A 15,581-nucleotide genomic window follows, 5' to 3' on the forward strand; every position below is an offset into this window, starting at 1 on the left:
ATCTTGTATCCAATTTAATACGGAGTATTCAATACTATACAAATTCCTAGACAATAATGAAGTGCACTACGATATTTTTTTGAGGTATGAAAATTATGTGATGTAATAGATGAACAATCAAACAACATAAAATTTTCATCTTATACGACTAAGATTTTTGAAGGTCTCTAGCATCCCCCTTATACAATTTCCGGGGGTCTCAAGTACCCCCCGGCTAGGATTTCTGGGGGTCTCCAATACCCCCCGGCTAAGATTTCCGGGGGTCTTCAGTACCCCCCGGCAAAGATTTCCGGGGGTCTCTAGTACCCCCGAAAAACAAAGTCGGGGTACTTATGATGAAAATTTATAACAATTCAACAAAAAAATTAGACGAAAAAAAACCTAAGACCGGATGGTTTATGAGCGGTGAACGACTTCTTCGTCTCTAGGGCTCAAATTGAAGAATTTTAAGGGAATGAAATGGTGAAATGAAATTAATTGGAAAAAAAAAATGGTGAATGAAATGAAAAAAATTGGCAAGTATAATGAATTGCAAAATAAAAAATGTAAAAACAAAAAGCCGGGTGAAATGACAAATCAGTTTTTTCGTTTTGAAAAAGGGTATTTCAGTCATTTTATTATTTTCATATTATTAATTAATTTCTACATTTAGGTTATTTTGTACTGCATTTAATACTTGCGATATTTATTTTGTATATTCCATCCATTTTTTAATTAAATACCCCTTAATTCCTTCCATTTAATTTTGTATGACTTGCATGTCAATCTTGTTGGTTTATAGGTCATGTGAAAGGAATAAAATGGTGGAGAAGAATAGAAAGTTAGTTTTTGTATGACTTGCATGTCAATCTTGTTGGTTTAAGCAAAGGATGAGTAATCTACAATAACAAGTAACTATTGTTGCATAAAAAATCCTTCCATTTAATTTAGTATATTCCATCCGTTTTCGGCCTTCCCTAACCACCACCCCAAAACCACCATAAGTGAAACCCTAAATTCATTTTGGGTGGTTTTGGGGTGGTGGTTTAGGGTTAGGGAAGGCCAAAAACGGTAGGGGCAGGGGGAGGGGGGCCGATTTTGGTGGGGGGTACGGACTGGATGGGGGCGGATTCCGGTGGGGGGAAGGGGAAAGGGGTGGTTTTGGTTCGGGGTGGGGGTCGGGGCAACGAGAACGGGGAAAGGAGAAAGGGGGGTTGCGTAGGGGTGGGGGAAAGGGAGGTGGGTTCGCACCGACGACGGCAGGGGGAGGGGTGGCAGTGAGGGGGAGGGGTGGGAGTGAGGTGGAGGGGGTGGCAGCAAGGTGGCTAAACCCAACCTAACGGAAATAGTAACGGCGTAAGTCAATTGACAATGAAATAAATATTTTAGAGATTTGGGTGGTAGCAAAATAAGATAAAAAATTAAACGGGTAGCAAATGTAACACAAGCTACTTTCGCTGGTAGCAAATGTCAATTTTTCCTTTTATTTATTTATATTTCTTTTTATTTATTGGTTGTGAAAACCTTCAAGCGATGATAGGATCCTTTACATCCTCTCAAGAAATTCTCCATTATAATCCTACGACATTATCAAATGCATTATGGTGTACAATTACTATCTCTATTTCTTGTTAAGTGCAACAAAGGAATATTTTATATCTCACAAATAATACCCATTTGTTGCACATAATAAGAAACGAAGGTAGTAGTATAAATAAATGGGTTGTTTGGTACAAATGAGAAGTGGATGAATGTAATAGAGTGTTAAAAATTTCTAGAATGACACAAGCCTGATTTAAAGCAATTAGAGTAAGATAAGTCTAAAACCAAAACAATGGGTAGAGATATCACAACCTACATTATTACAGAAATAACATAATTCACACATGCTCACCTAAGTTGGAGAAGGTACAGATATGATTTTGGTGGGTAGTGGGAGTGCGGATATCAAAAAGTCATTTTTGCCTCAAATATTAGGTAGGTGGTGGATTTAAAATCATAATCGCTTCATATCCACTCACTTGGACATCAACCTATTCACCCAAATACCCAATCTTCACCTTACTTTGTCCTCTCTCTCTCTCTCTCTCTACAGCTATCTACTTTTTGACAGTTTCTTACTATTTTAAACTTTTTTTTAGATCATCCACTCTAATTTTGTTAATATTTGTGCATACAGTGAATGTTATTATGATGGTTGATGATGTTGTAAAATAAGTGTTTCAAAGGCTACAAAATGTAAGAATAATGTGTTTGTTTATTCAAAGGAAAATTAGTGTGTCGTGACATTTCGTCACTGAATTTGCAAAACGAATTTCTGCGCAACCGGGGTGCACATTGTATCGCCTGTACATTTCCTAATGTTACACACCACTCTCACTCAAAGACATTTTTGGGTGAGAGGTGGAGCTATATAAACTCATGTCCAAAACAAATAAGTTTTACATTTAGTTTACAATTTATAACATCAGTTGTGGCTGTAGTTTAGTGGTTAGAATTCCACGTTGTGGCCGTGGAGACCTGGGCTCGAATCCCAGCAGCCACATTTTGTAAAAAATTCAAACAATTTATGCTCAAATTTTTTTTAAAATTTTTTTTTTAAAAAAGCAATGAATCTAAAACCCTATTTAATTTTCTAAATAATTCCATCGTTGATACTTTTTGTCAACTACAAAAAAACCCAGAAATCACTCCAGTCTCTTTCTCTCTCCTCCTCTTCTTCCTCCTAAAACTTCTAATTATATTTTCCTTCATCCCATTTAACAATCTAAGGTATGTCACTAATTTATCAATCACTTACTACGAATATTTTTTTTTAAATTTGCTCAAAATGAAAATCAAGCCATTAATTTAGACTTGGGTATATGTGATTAATATGAATGTGTAATGGACATCGATCAATCCCTTCTTTTTACATTTTGCATCTTTATTATTTCATTTCATTATGAAGTTTTTTGGATCTGAATTCTTTCAATGTATGAATTCAGATTTGTTTGTCATGTTGAATGTTAATTAGTTGAGTTTTGGAATTATTGAAGATGGGTTTTTGTTGATTTTGATGTTAGGTTAAGAAATATTGTCGCTTTCAATTGCAGTTTTTCAATTACTTTCTGGGTTTGTCCGGTTGTGCAGAAAGTGATGATGTGAATTTGGGGAAATAAGCTATAAAACAATTGAAATTGAGTAAGATGTCAATAAATTGCAGGGATCGCATAGCGGAGTGGATATCGCATTAGACTCCGAATCTAAAGGTCGTGGGTTCGAATCCCACTGCGATCGCCTTTCTTTTTTCCGTTTTTTGAACTGATGAAATTGAAAGTTAATTATTTGAGGAATTTTGTGGGTGTTGTGTTGGGTAAAGGGCAACAGTAGATTGGTAAATTCATTCAGTAGGGTGTTTAGTTTAATAAGCAGTATAAGATGTGATGGAGTTGAAGGCATTGTTCATTTTATATGGATTTATGCTGCTTGTGCATTTTTAAAGTATCGAGTATGGGTATTGTATCGACTGTAAAGCTGGCTGTCTAGTGTGAAAGATTTGAATTTGTTCGGTCGAGTTTGCTAGATTTTGTTTGTGGACATTGTTGAGATGAAAACATAGGTATTAAGATTGTATTGAGAATTTGAGATTGTTGTTTGGTAACATGAGTGAATTGGTTGCGTTTAGGCTATTCAACATGTTTACTGTGTAACTAGAATAGGTATCATAACTAGCTTATGCTGATTGAATACATATTGTAGCTAATTAGACTGGCTTAAGCTAAATGTTTCAAGGTGGTCTGAAAATTGAGGCTCTGAGTGGGGTTTAACATTGCATTTTATTGGTAATGTCTTAAATGGGCTATTGGGTATCATTCATGTGTTTTGCACTTGGTCAAGTATTGCATAGCTTTGAACCAGATATATAGACCTGTGTCACATTTCTGAAGTCCATGCTCACAAAGTGGCTATAAATCATGCTTATTCTCATTTGATCTTTGTTTTGAAATCTAAGTAGACCGAAACAGGACTGAAAATCTATTTATATTTGGTGTTTGCTGGTCCTGTTATTGTGATGATATTTAAGATTTTTCTGTGTCTCCTGTTTGATAGCATGGCAACAGGAGTTGCTGTTTGAGTTGGCTCACACTGATACAGGACTCTTTTGTAGTCTCAATTAGATAATTTGAATTATTAAAAAATGACTCCTGCAATTAGTAACTTTTCATTGAGGCCAACATAAGGTTTTGTATATCACTTTTGAGGTTAGAAGCTCCAAATTTTTTACTACAAGGTGCTAACTCGTTTTATGTAGACTGAAAATTCTAGGCTTATTCCATTGTATATGAGAATTCTGGCGTCACACCTGTTTGCATGTTTGACTTATATGAACTCTTGACAAAAGATTTTATGAAATGACCAGTCAGCAGGCAGTGAGCTAATCAAAGGATCATTGGCACTGTTTAAGAAATAACAATTTAATATATTCTGCAATATGTAAAAAAGCTAACTACTTGGCTCTTTCTTTAGCACTGAAGTGTGGTTCGAGTATTTTTGTTTGAAATAGCAAATGGATCAAAAAGGTGTGAAATAATGAAGGGTAACCCTTCATTGTTTTGCTGTCTTCTGGTAATTCCGTAATTGATGTCTATTTGCGAAACAAGTACCATGCATATTAGGCTATTAGCATAACTTCTTATTATCACGTAGGATTACGTTTTTCAAGTGCATCCTTAGTATTTATACACAGATATTATTCATTGCAGCTACTGCTCACAAATTTTGGTTAGACATAGTCATGACTGATTTCCTTTGGTTCTATTGCAGATGTTTGACGATCAGATGCTTGGATTTTTAGCCAATTCACTTGGAGTCAGCTTGTTCATGCTTGTCATCGCTTACCATTATGTAATAGCCGACCCCAGATATGAAGGCAATTGAAGGCGCTTAACAAAATTTATACTTGATAGTTGTAGATGATATTTAATACTGTTTGGGTTCATATAATGCATAGACACTGTCATGTAATCTTTGGCTGAAGACAAATTTGATAGATTAAAAGATGGCATATCCTTCCTGACCTGTTATGCCTTTAAATGTAGAACGAATTTGTTGTTGAACATTTTACATCAATTTATTACGGAGTACAAATTTAAAAATATGAAGCTGTAGATCTGAATTGTTTTGATCTTCTCTCTAAATTTCCAACCAAAACAGTAAATTTATAGTTGGCCACCAAAGCCTTCCAACGCAATTTAAATGTTTATTTGAGAGAGAAAAATATCAAAAGTTGCAAAAAATATGAAACGGTAGTACAAATATATGGCATAATTAGAGAGTAAAAGTAAAGTATATAGTCTTGCCTCTTTTTAAAGAATTTTTCTTAGCATTATTTCAGGTGAATTATTAGAGTGAATTTACTTGAAATGTGTCCGGAAAAACTTAGGAAAAGGATGATTTAATCTGGCATTATTTATGAAATAATTCAAAATTGGGAAAAATCCCATAAAATTTTCCTACAATTTATTACATACATAAATACATAATGAAGCAGCTGAGAATATTCATCATTGCAGAAGGCATATACTATCCTTTTGAGACTAAATTAAAATTCGAATATTCACAAGAATACTGAAACAAGTGAACTATTTCAAAAGAAGCCAAAATTAAACATAAGTGTGGCCTGAAACCTGCATGACTTTATTTTGGAAGCAACCATACCATCCAATCTGGAACATTTTATTCCCAACTTCTTCCACTGTATACAGTTTCTATACACGAAAGATATAACTTCTGTTCATCAAAAACAGGTGAATGTTTTACAGTTTACCAACCAACTCTTTTGTACAGATTTATGCCTTCCAGGCTATGAAACTGAACAGTCAAAACAATGTATAGCAGCAGAAGGAGAAGGCCGATAATGACGCTTTTCAATACTTTATCACATTTAATAGATTCAAAGTCATCTGCGCGGTAAGCAGGATGGGATGAAACATTCTCAGCCTCATATTCTACAATCAGTCCAACAGCATTACTCTCTTTACCAATAGAGTTTGAGCATCTTGGGCACGAGCAGTCACCGCCCAGGAATGAAGGAAGCGCCTGAAGATACTCTGACAAAACCTTTTGGTAGTCCTCCCCCAAAATTCGAAGTTTCCGCCTTGTTCCTGGTCTCAACACCTGGTAACAGCACAAAGCAGCAATGACTCAACTGCAGATAGAATTTGGTTTCCTTCTGAATGAGAAGGGATTGAAGCTGAAATTGTTCGATAACAACTCAGGTAACCCACTGAGACCAAACTCAAAAGTTATCCACTTATATTACTTTTTTATTAACAGGCCAAAGTTGTCAATAATTTAACCCAAAAGAAACAGTGCTCCCATCTATGGGGCATATGCAATCTGTATCTTGCATCTGTAAAACCCTTGATCGAATTAGTATTTTTATGACCTACTACACAATAGATGACACTTATATTACAACAGTATATAGGCAAATGCTCACTTTCTGAAAACATTAAGGAGAATCCGGAGTGTATGCCCCATTTCTCAGTTGATCACACTTTAAACCATTCCAAATTCAAATTACATTGTGTGGGCTAGTAACTAACTAAAGTCTCAATCTTTGTATTTCAGTATGTATTGGTAGAATAAGATTTTGAGTAAAACTGCATAACGCATAGCTTATTTTTTCAATAAAAGTAACCAAGATGAGTCCTTTTATCAATCTTTTAAGGTCTCATTGAGATATAGGCCCTGTTGGCCTGCTACATCCCGATCCTCATATACGAGCAGTGGAATTCAGAAGTAGCAGTAGCAAAATCATCATACCCCTGTTGTCCCGCAATAGAACATATAAACACTAAATCCCTGGAAATCCTAAATATTTTGTACGAGTATGTGCATACGTGCAAAGTTAATTGATGCCATAGATGGTTGGCATAAAGATTTAGACATAACCCTTCCTTGCCACTGATTGTAATAACTGTCTCTTTACAGTACAAATATCAGATACCAATACTTCAGATTATAATAATCTGACAAGTGTACAGTGTAATAATGACACTGGAAACCATACATAAAGCATGTAGGAAGAGAAAACGGCATGAATAACATCAGAACAGCTCACCTGAAAAAGTGTTTGTGCAATCACACGAGCGATGGGAGGCAGTCGTACAACAAATAAAGCAGCAAGCCGATTTGGATAATGGTCTTGCAAAAGCATAGCACAGGATCTCATCATGTGTATAGGAAAACCAAATGGACTTAATCCGTCACAGTCCATCAGTACTGTGAGTACAGGATCTTCTGCATGAACTAGGTGGAGAATCCCATACTCTATCTGAGAAACTAATGAAGAAAAAGTAAGCAATCAAAGTTTACTACTCAAAAAAATAAATAAAATAAAAAATTGCAGTGCTGATAGTATATATTCCCAATGTCCCATGCTATTCGCATAGTGTCGGCCTATTGTTTATCCCTTAATGTGCCCTAGGAATTTGACTTTGCCCCATGTCAATTTTGAACAGTTTGAAACGTACTATAATGGATTTCAAATCACACGTTATTGCCATAGGATTTTGCTTGAGTTATTCTAGGCCAACTAGCTACAAGAAATAATATCTAATGAAAAATAAAAGCAACATGTGAAAGTCAAAAGAATGTTTTAAGTTGCATTGCAACCACTTCTTCTAGGCTAGACATGGGTATTAAATACAGCTGTGTATCAAGATCCTATACAGTAATTCTATATCTCAAGGACGCTAGGGCACTGTCACAAAGTGGACATGCAGGAAGAGCATGTCATTATAAAAAAAAAAATTAAAAAAAAAAAAAAAAAAAAATACAGTACAGTTTATTTTTAATATCGCAGCATTAAAGGTATAGCCCGTATAGGAGAAGCATATTAAAAAGAAGTGCTGAAATCAAAGTGGAAAACGAAAGTAATTTGAGGAACTAAAAATTGACCAATCAAGGTATTTTTTTATAATTAAGGGAAACAGGGAAATGTTAACCACTTAACCTTACTTCATCTAATGAAAATATTGCCCCTTTCTAATATAACCATATAATCTGACCTAAAACTAGAGGCTGCAGACAATCCTCCTCCATCCCCCCCCCCCCCCCCCCCCCCCCAACAACCTCCTCTCTCCCCTGCCTCAAGCATCATCTCAAAGGGTCAGAGTTCTTTGGGATGGTCTTGAGACCCCCTTTTCTGCTCAGAACATGCTGAGGCAATGAATCAGTCAATACAAAATCCTTTGAGGGTAGTTGTATCTGAGTTCAAAATAAACAACAAAACACTAAAATGTTCTGCCTATCTGATCAATGAAAAGAGACAAAATTACAAGAAGTCGAGCAACATATATAAATAGCTCCCACACAAATTTAATGCAGCTGATATTAATTCCAAACAAGCAACTCCAATCCTGATAGAACTGAAATATTCCAAATTTAAATTTAGGAAATGTCAATAAGTCAATATCAACATTGTTCTGTTTAATGTCTCATAGGAGTCTTTTGGTTGAACATAGGAAGTAATACTTCCTAGAAAGTTATATTTTACACGTAGTTCTAATTTCTAAGAACTGAATAACGTTAATTGGTTGATCATGGAAGTACCAAAGTTCTGTTACACAAGGTGGACTAGATGAACAACTTCCTCCATTTAGTGGGATATTGAACTACCTTAATATGTGTTTTTTTTTTATTAGTATAAATAAGCACATAATGGAATAAAATCAAAGTATCAGACAAAAATAAAAGCAACTCAACTATTCTCAACTTTGAAGAAACTCTGACAGCCTGTGTTCAATCAAGAAAGGAAAAATATATTGTGCTACACAATAACAAGCATTACTATGTTTTATATTCATACCAAGTACTTCAGGCAAGCGATATCTTTCCCCAGACATCATAAAAGAGCATGCAGCTTGAACACGAACAATTAAGCAAGGGTGTCTCTTAATATCATATCCATGCCAAAACACCATCTCCGACCATTCTTCAAGCTCTTGCACCGACATAAACCTATAATTTTGCCTCCAGTTGATTGTTCTTTTGACCGAAGATAAGAATCTTGAGAAATCACCTTTCGCAACATGATATAATCTACGAAGGTCATCCTCGGTAATCCTGTAGAAAGGTTACATCAACATTTTAATAAAAACCTTGTTACCTAAAATGGAAAACTTTCCCACTCAAACAAGTGAAAAGGACTCCTCCACTAAATCTATTTCTTTCACACTCTCGGTCCATCCTACCAAACTCCATAATGTGTAGGTCCAAACTTAAAATGAACATTATTTGAGGACGGAGGGAGTACTTTGTATGGCAGAACATACAAAAGGGTATTATTTGTGAGACATAAAATATTTCTTTGTTGCAAGTCTTGCAACCACAAGCTCGTCAACCATATTACTACCTCCGTTTCTTATTATGTGCAACAAAAGGGTATTATTTGTAAGACATAAAATATTCCTTTGTTGCACATAATAAGAAACGGAGGTAGTATTTCAAATTTTATATTATGTACAATTCTACGACTATGCCTTCCCTACTCAGGTTTAAGCAGATTTTTTACGAGATAGAAAAATAAATTAAATAAATAAACACTTCTCTTGAGGTAAACTATTGCCAATGGCTTGTTCTTTCTCCAACATTTTCCTAAAAATGGCATATCATAGTTAACATACTAAAGCATCGTTTGGTACTTTGGTTCATCTGATTTTGTTTAAAGTTATATTAGGGTTGAACATTTCTTGGCCCGTCACCTGAAGTGACCTGATCCAAGATGACTCATGACCCGACCTTGATTGATAGGTCTACATACTAAAAAAATTATATTAGATTGTGAAGTAGTAACTCCGTTTCATATTATTTGCAACGATTAGACATTTTTCCTCTCTACTTTATGTCAAATCGTTGCAAATAATATGAAACGGAGGTAGTATATTATTTTAACCAATTAGTATATATATTATAAATGGATGTTTTACGCTTTGAACTACATCTTTCGCTCCAAAAAAATATTATGATATAAAAAATAAATTTATATGATAAATTTTGAAAATTATAATCTAATAATTTTTAATTTTTTTGAATAAAATTATAATTCAATTTGTACATTTGAAATATTGGTATTTTATCGAAAATAAAAACTCTAAACTAACAATTTTATCCTAAAATACTATCCAAATAGAATTCTAAACTAATTTTTTTTATCTTATGAAGTCTACTGAAAAAAATCCACTACACGTTACGGTTTTTTTTTTTTTTTTTAATCCTATTTTAAGTTTATTTAAATCTATCCAACGTGGCATGACACTTGGCAAAAAGTTGGATCGCTAAGTGTCCTGTCTTGTGGCCTAGCTAAAAGTTTAGCTTTATGTATTAGTTATATGCTAGCCTGAACTTACATTATTTTGCCTGAACTTATTTTACCTAAATTTATACTTGTATGATAGTATCTGAATTAATATGAAATTTTCTGAAAAACTTAATTATTCTGAACTTATCTATATGTACTTTTCCTTAACATATTTTTTCATCTCTAAGCCACCTTAAAAAAAAAAAAAAAAAAAAAAAAATAGAAACACAGCCACAGCCACAGCAGCAACAGGATTGAATTTGCACGACAGCCAAAATGGAAAATTTTGGCAATCAATGGCGATCAGTTTTGAGGGTAATGGAGGTTGAAGGTTACAGTAGTCATGAAAATTTAATAACATGGCGATCTTTTAGCCTTGCACCATGGTTCAGGGCTTCAGGCATAACAAGTTTTACATATGCAGAGTCATTTATAGGAAAGCCATATATAGAAGTACAGAATCAATTTATTTTATGACTATGAGCAAGTTGTTTTAATACCACTAAACTCAAATATCCGAGCAGGAAAGCAAGCAAGCAAGAAAGAAAGTAAGATGGAGTATAAAGGATTTCTCTTTAAATCCTAGGCACTAAATTGATAGTAGCAACAGCTACAAAACCATAAAAGTATCATAAATGAAATGTAATCACCTCTCTGGCAGAACAATTCCCTCCTTTTCTAGCTCAGCAAAAAGTTGCAACATCCATTTCTCCGGGGCTTGAATTTCAATTACTCCGCTGTCAGGTATCATAAAAAAAACAAAGAAGGTAATGAGTGTAAAATGGAAAGTGTAAAGATAATTTTGGGACAACTCCAAAAAGTGAGAGAAGATAGTGATGGAAAATCATGGGATGGAGAAGTAACTCTCTGAGAGCTGAATAGAATACAAGTATGATGAAAGTCAAAAGTAGAAACACATCAGAATGATATCCGAAAATTTGCAACATTGATCACCTTGAATCTGATGCTACATTGGTCAAGGAATCAGCTTGTGGATCAGTCCTTGGCTGAAAAGCATCTGAAGATTCTGAATTTCCTGGATCTTCTTCATCACTGTCTGATTGATTAGAGAAGGGTGTTGCAACTGAGAGAAGTAAAAGTGGTCTCGATAAAACCTATCACAAAACAACATGATTGTAGAAAAATAAATCAAATCGAAGAATATCAAATCACACCTATACGCAAGAAGAACTAATAATAGCAACTTTCTGTAAAAACAAGTAAAAAGCAGCATCCCAAGGGAAAAGCTTTCACCTTACAAGAGATAAAAACACAGTGTTCAATTTGCTCACTATGAGTTACTCTCCTACAAAAGCCATTAAATAATTTCTCTTCAGCATACAGGTTCATGCTTGGGGATGTGTTGTTACAAGCACTAAGGAATTTTTTCAACAATCAGTTCACCATTCAAAGTTCATCAATTAAACTGTGGGAGCCTAAAAAGACTTTTTAAACAGACTCATCCCTCTGTCTTGTTTCTCCCTTTATCTCTTTTTAAGTTTCTTGGATTTCTTGAGATTTTTTGTTCTTTTTAGCCTATTTCTCATACTGCAAGACTGATTGCAAGACTGACTAATGCGAACAGCCCAACAATTCAAAGATATCTCCATCAAAAGAACTGTTGTTTAGGATAGCAGAAAATATAAATAAGTAAATACACAAGAATGCCGCCAATGTGACAATAAATCCTTTTGACGCACCTGATATCATATTGCACTAATTAGAGATGCAAACACAGAAAGCTTCCTTTAACTTCAACCATGTAACCCTTTTCTATATTGAAGGCTTGACGCTCTCAGGAGTTTCAATTAATGTATAGAAACCTAAGGTTGTATCGTATATGATTTTATAAAATAAATCACACCATTAAGTACAAGACACACATATGCTTTAAGAGTAGTGGACCAACCTGCATGGACTTAACCAAACCCCTAAATAATCCCCACTTCTGAATCCACTTAAGCGGGGGTAAACAAAGAAATTGCAAAGCCTGAAGACTGCGCCACAAGAACGGACAATGAGCCTGAGAAAACCTCCTCACTGCCTCCAGTACTGCAACTTTCAGGAGGAAAAGTCCAGCTTCAGTGAAAGTGGCCTTGCCCAAGATATTTTTTTCCACATTAACGATACGTTGCAAAGCTTTCATTGAGTTCTTTGGGATGGACGCAACCAAACATTTAAAGGGTGGAGTTTTTCCACAAACCACAATACGCTTGAGCCCCTTTCTATTATTATCAGGAGCACCCAAGGAATCCTCCATCAACAATGCTAAAAAAATTCTAACTCACTTTCCCCACAAGCACACTCAAGAAGTTAATTCACAACATGAAAAATAGGATAGCAACACCTCAGATTCAGAATCCATATTGAGATGTGTTTTTGCAAGCAGCGTACCCAAAATCAAGAATTCAAATCCTGATTGTCATATAAAACCCTCATCCCTGATGGAGATGTCATATTCTTCAGCATCAACTGCCACACGCACGGACAAAAAACGAACACATGTCAGAAGAAAACTTCATCTAAATTAACAAAATCTCTGCTTACAGAAAATAAATAACATTGAATCACCTAAATTCTTAAGATTATTCTGGCCTTTGGAAATACACCAAGTTTACGCAAGATAATTCATCAGAACCATTTTGCTAGGAAACAAAAATTCATCACTGACTCAGCTAGTTAACAGCCTTAAAAAGCGCGAAAATTGCTAAGATTTCGTAGGTAATTGTTGATTTGTATTCCAAATTCTATCCAATGTCAATGAGTTGATTTACTAGAATGAGTATATAGCTAAATTGACATAGCCTACTAATAATATTGGATCATCAAATTTTCAAAATCTGAAGGATACCTACCATACAATTTATTCAATCATCATAATTTTCAACTCCAAACAATAAATACACTTCTAAATTATCAGAATAAACTCACCAAAAAAACCATTATTCATCAATCACACACAATTCAATCCCACCCAAAATAAAAAATGTAAAGGAAATATACATATCAAAGATAATTAGACAAAATCTACAAGAAGAAGAAAGAAGAAATTCAAAACTAAATATTGGGGTAATGAATTTGAAAACCTAATTAGAAAATTACTGGGAATTACGAAAAATTGAATGCAAAGTAAGGAATAAATACGCTGATAAAATTATCAAAGAATATCAAATTAGGAATAATAACTAACCAATATTAAGTGATGGATTCGAATTATTCAGAAGAAAGGTGGAACAATTTGGCAAGTTTGTGAATTGGGTTTAGGTTTAGGTTAAGGTTAAGGTTTTTGATGAAATTGGGGAAAAATTTGGTAATGTGGCAAGAATTTGGAAATTCCAGTTTGTATGTACTTCTTGAGAAAAAGAGAGAAAGACCCAGAGAATTGAAGTGAGACAAAGACAAAGGATTGTGTTACCTTCAAGTGTTCGACCCGCCAATTATGGAGTGAATATTACCAGAAAAATGGATTGGGCATCTTTGTTGAGAAAGTTGGCCCATGTGAATCATGAGTCTCGACCTGGCAAAACTGACCCATAAGTTACTAGTTGTTGTTACCTACACCCTCCTTTAGGCATCATTGCCTACACCCCCTTTCCCCCAATTACCATAATATTTACAACCCCCTTAGTTACCTTCATTTTCTCTCTCCTTTTATAGATTAGTTTTCTTCATAATTTTATTAACATTTGAAATTTATACCTCCTCATGATTTTACCACTTTATCTCTCCTCATAATTTTGATTACCACTTCCTCTCTCCTAAACTACCATAATCTTCTAAATTTTTCTTGAAAAATAAATCAAAATACTCTTAGATTTCTACTTGTAAAAGAAAAAAAAAAATTGAAGAAAATTTCTACCTAAGAATGACCATCAATCAAATTGTAAGTTGATAATTTTGTTTATTTTTCTAAAAAAAAAAAAAAACAAACCCTAACTTTTTATTTGCCTTATTCTTCAATAATATGAAATTTCTATAGTAGTAGTTAATGATTTCTTATAATTTTACTTGGTAATAATGATTTCTTAATATTTTAGTATAATGATGCTTTATATACTCTATTTTAAGTTGATTTAACTTGTTGTGTGTGTTATTAGCCAATTACTGGACCAAAAAATTAAAAATAGAATTCAATTTCCCAAATATATGTAATGAATAATTTGATTTATTTCGTAAATTATAAAAATGTAAGTTTAGTTCGTAATGGTGTGTTTTAATTTTTTTTTTTTTTTTTAATGAATGTTCATTTTTATTTTGGTAAATGTTCATTTATATACTAGTATGTGGTCCAATGTTATTAAAATCGCGATTTGGATTGTAGAATTGTAAATTTAAGACGTATGTATTTGCATACATCTTACGATGAAACTTATTCATAACTCTTGAAATGAACATTTGGTGATACAAAAATGAACATCTGTTGGACGGAACACGGATAAACAAAAATGAACATTGGATGATGCAATACTTCTTATAATAAAAATGATTTGAATGCAGTTCTCCTTATAAACAAATTTGCTCTCATTTTTATTTATAGAAAATTCTTAAAATTCAATTCAAAACATATATTAATTTGAACAAAAAACTTCTTGTTATAAAAATGAACATCTTATGATACACAACTGAACATTTACCAATACATAAATGAACATTTTATAAAAATTTGCAGAATATTCGTAAATGAAAGGGGCGGGGCTGAAAACGCACGCGAGGGGGGGGGGGGTGGTGAAGGGGTGCAGTCGTGCAGGCAGTGTTCCCTGCCATGGGGTGTAGGTAAAAATTTGTAATAAGTTACCCAATTCGTGAGATGGAGTACTCGATTTTAAATTCAAGTTTTACCTGAAATCAATTTACCTCATCTGAACTGACCCGTTTTGAGCCAAACTGGCCAAATAATAATCATTGTATCTAACAATGATTATACGGAGTGTTCAATATAAGCAGAGGCGCATAACAGCTGAAAAACAAAAGATCCGACTCTAAAGCTAAACTCTATCTGAAATCACTTGACTTTGAAATGAACTCCCTTGATGTCCAATGTTTATAATAACGTTTGAATTTTTTTCTCAAAATAAACACATTGGCAAAAAGCCAAAAATGACCAAGTCGTGTCAATTCAAAATGTGTAGTCGTCAAATCGTGTCTCCTAAAAAATATGTGATAATTGAATACATATCACTATTCACACAATTCTCTTTGATTCTATTGTTACGGTATTAAGACTGCAAAAAAAAGGGATGAATGAAGTATTATT

At 34.0% G+C, this 15,581-nt stretch overlaps 1 protein-coding gene and 2 non-coding genes across 3 annotated transcripts; 2 read left to right on the forward strand and 1 right to left on the reverse strand.

Annotated features, from left to right (window-relative positions):
• Positions 1-2,452: 2,452 nt before the first annotated feature.
• TRNAH-GUG (transfer RNA histidin (anticodon GUG)) lies at positions 2,453-2,524 on the forward strand. Its single transcript has one exon. It is a non-coding gene; the product is annotated as a tRNA-His (tRNA).
• A 661-nt stretch (positions 2,525-3,185) lies between these two features.
• TRNAR-CCG (transfer RNA arginine (anticodon CCG)) lies at positions 3,186-3,258 on the forward strand. The gene has a single exon. It is a non-coding gene; the product is annotated as a tRNA-Arg (tRNA).
• A 2,418-nt stretch (positions 3,259-5,676) lies between these two features.
• Positions 5,677-13,746, reverse strand: LOC145556150 (uncharacterized). Its single transcript, XM_081617800.1, has 7 exons — positions 13,518-13,746; positions 12,237-12,799; positions 11,282-11,442; positions 10,978-11,064; positions 8,837-9,093; positions 7,088-7,308; positions 5,677-6,138 (listed from the first exon to the last, which is right to left on the reverse strand). The coding sequence occupies exons 2-7, from the start codon at positions 12,585-12,587 to the stop codon at positions 5,785-5,787; spliced, it is 1,431 nt and encodes a 476-aa protein (XP_081473926.1). The 5' UTR covers positions 12,588-12,799; positions 13,518-13,746; the 3' UTR covers positions 5,677-5,784.
• Between the last annotated feature and the right edge of the window lie 1,835 nt (positions 13,747-15,581).

Source organism: Chenopodium album, chromosome 8 (assembly GCF_948465745.1).
Source record: "Chenopodium album chromosome 8, dcCheAlbu1.1, whole genome shotgun sequence".
Classification (NCBI taxonomy): domain Eukaryota; kingdom Viridiplantae; phylum Streptophyta; class Magnoliopsida; order Caryophyllales; family Amaranthaceae; genus Chenopodium; species Chenopodium album.

Bases quoted from the DNA above. Each gene is read 5' to 3' on its own strand.
- LOC145556150 (XM_081617800.1), bottom strand. From the start codon at position 12,587: ATGGAGGATTCCTTGGGTGCTCCTGATAATAATAGAAAGGGGCTCAAG. The intron at 11,443-12,236 runs GTTGGTCCACTA...GTTTTGTGATAG, and splicing joins GTTTGGTTAAGTCCATGCAG to GTTTTATCGAGACCACTTTT. The intron at 6,139-7,087 runs GTGAGCTGTTCT...TGCTGTTACCAG, and splicing joins TTGCACAAACACTTTTTCAG to GTGTTGAGACCAGGAACAAG.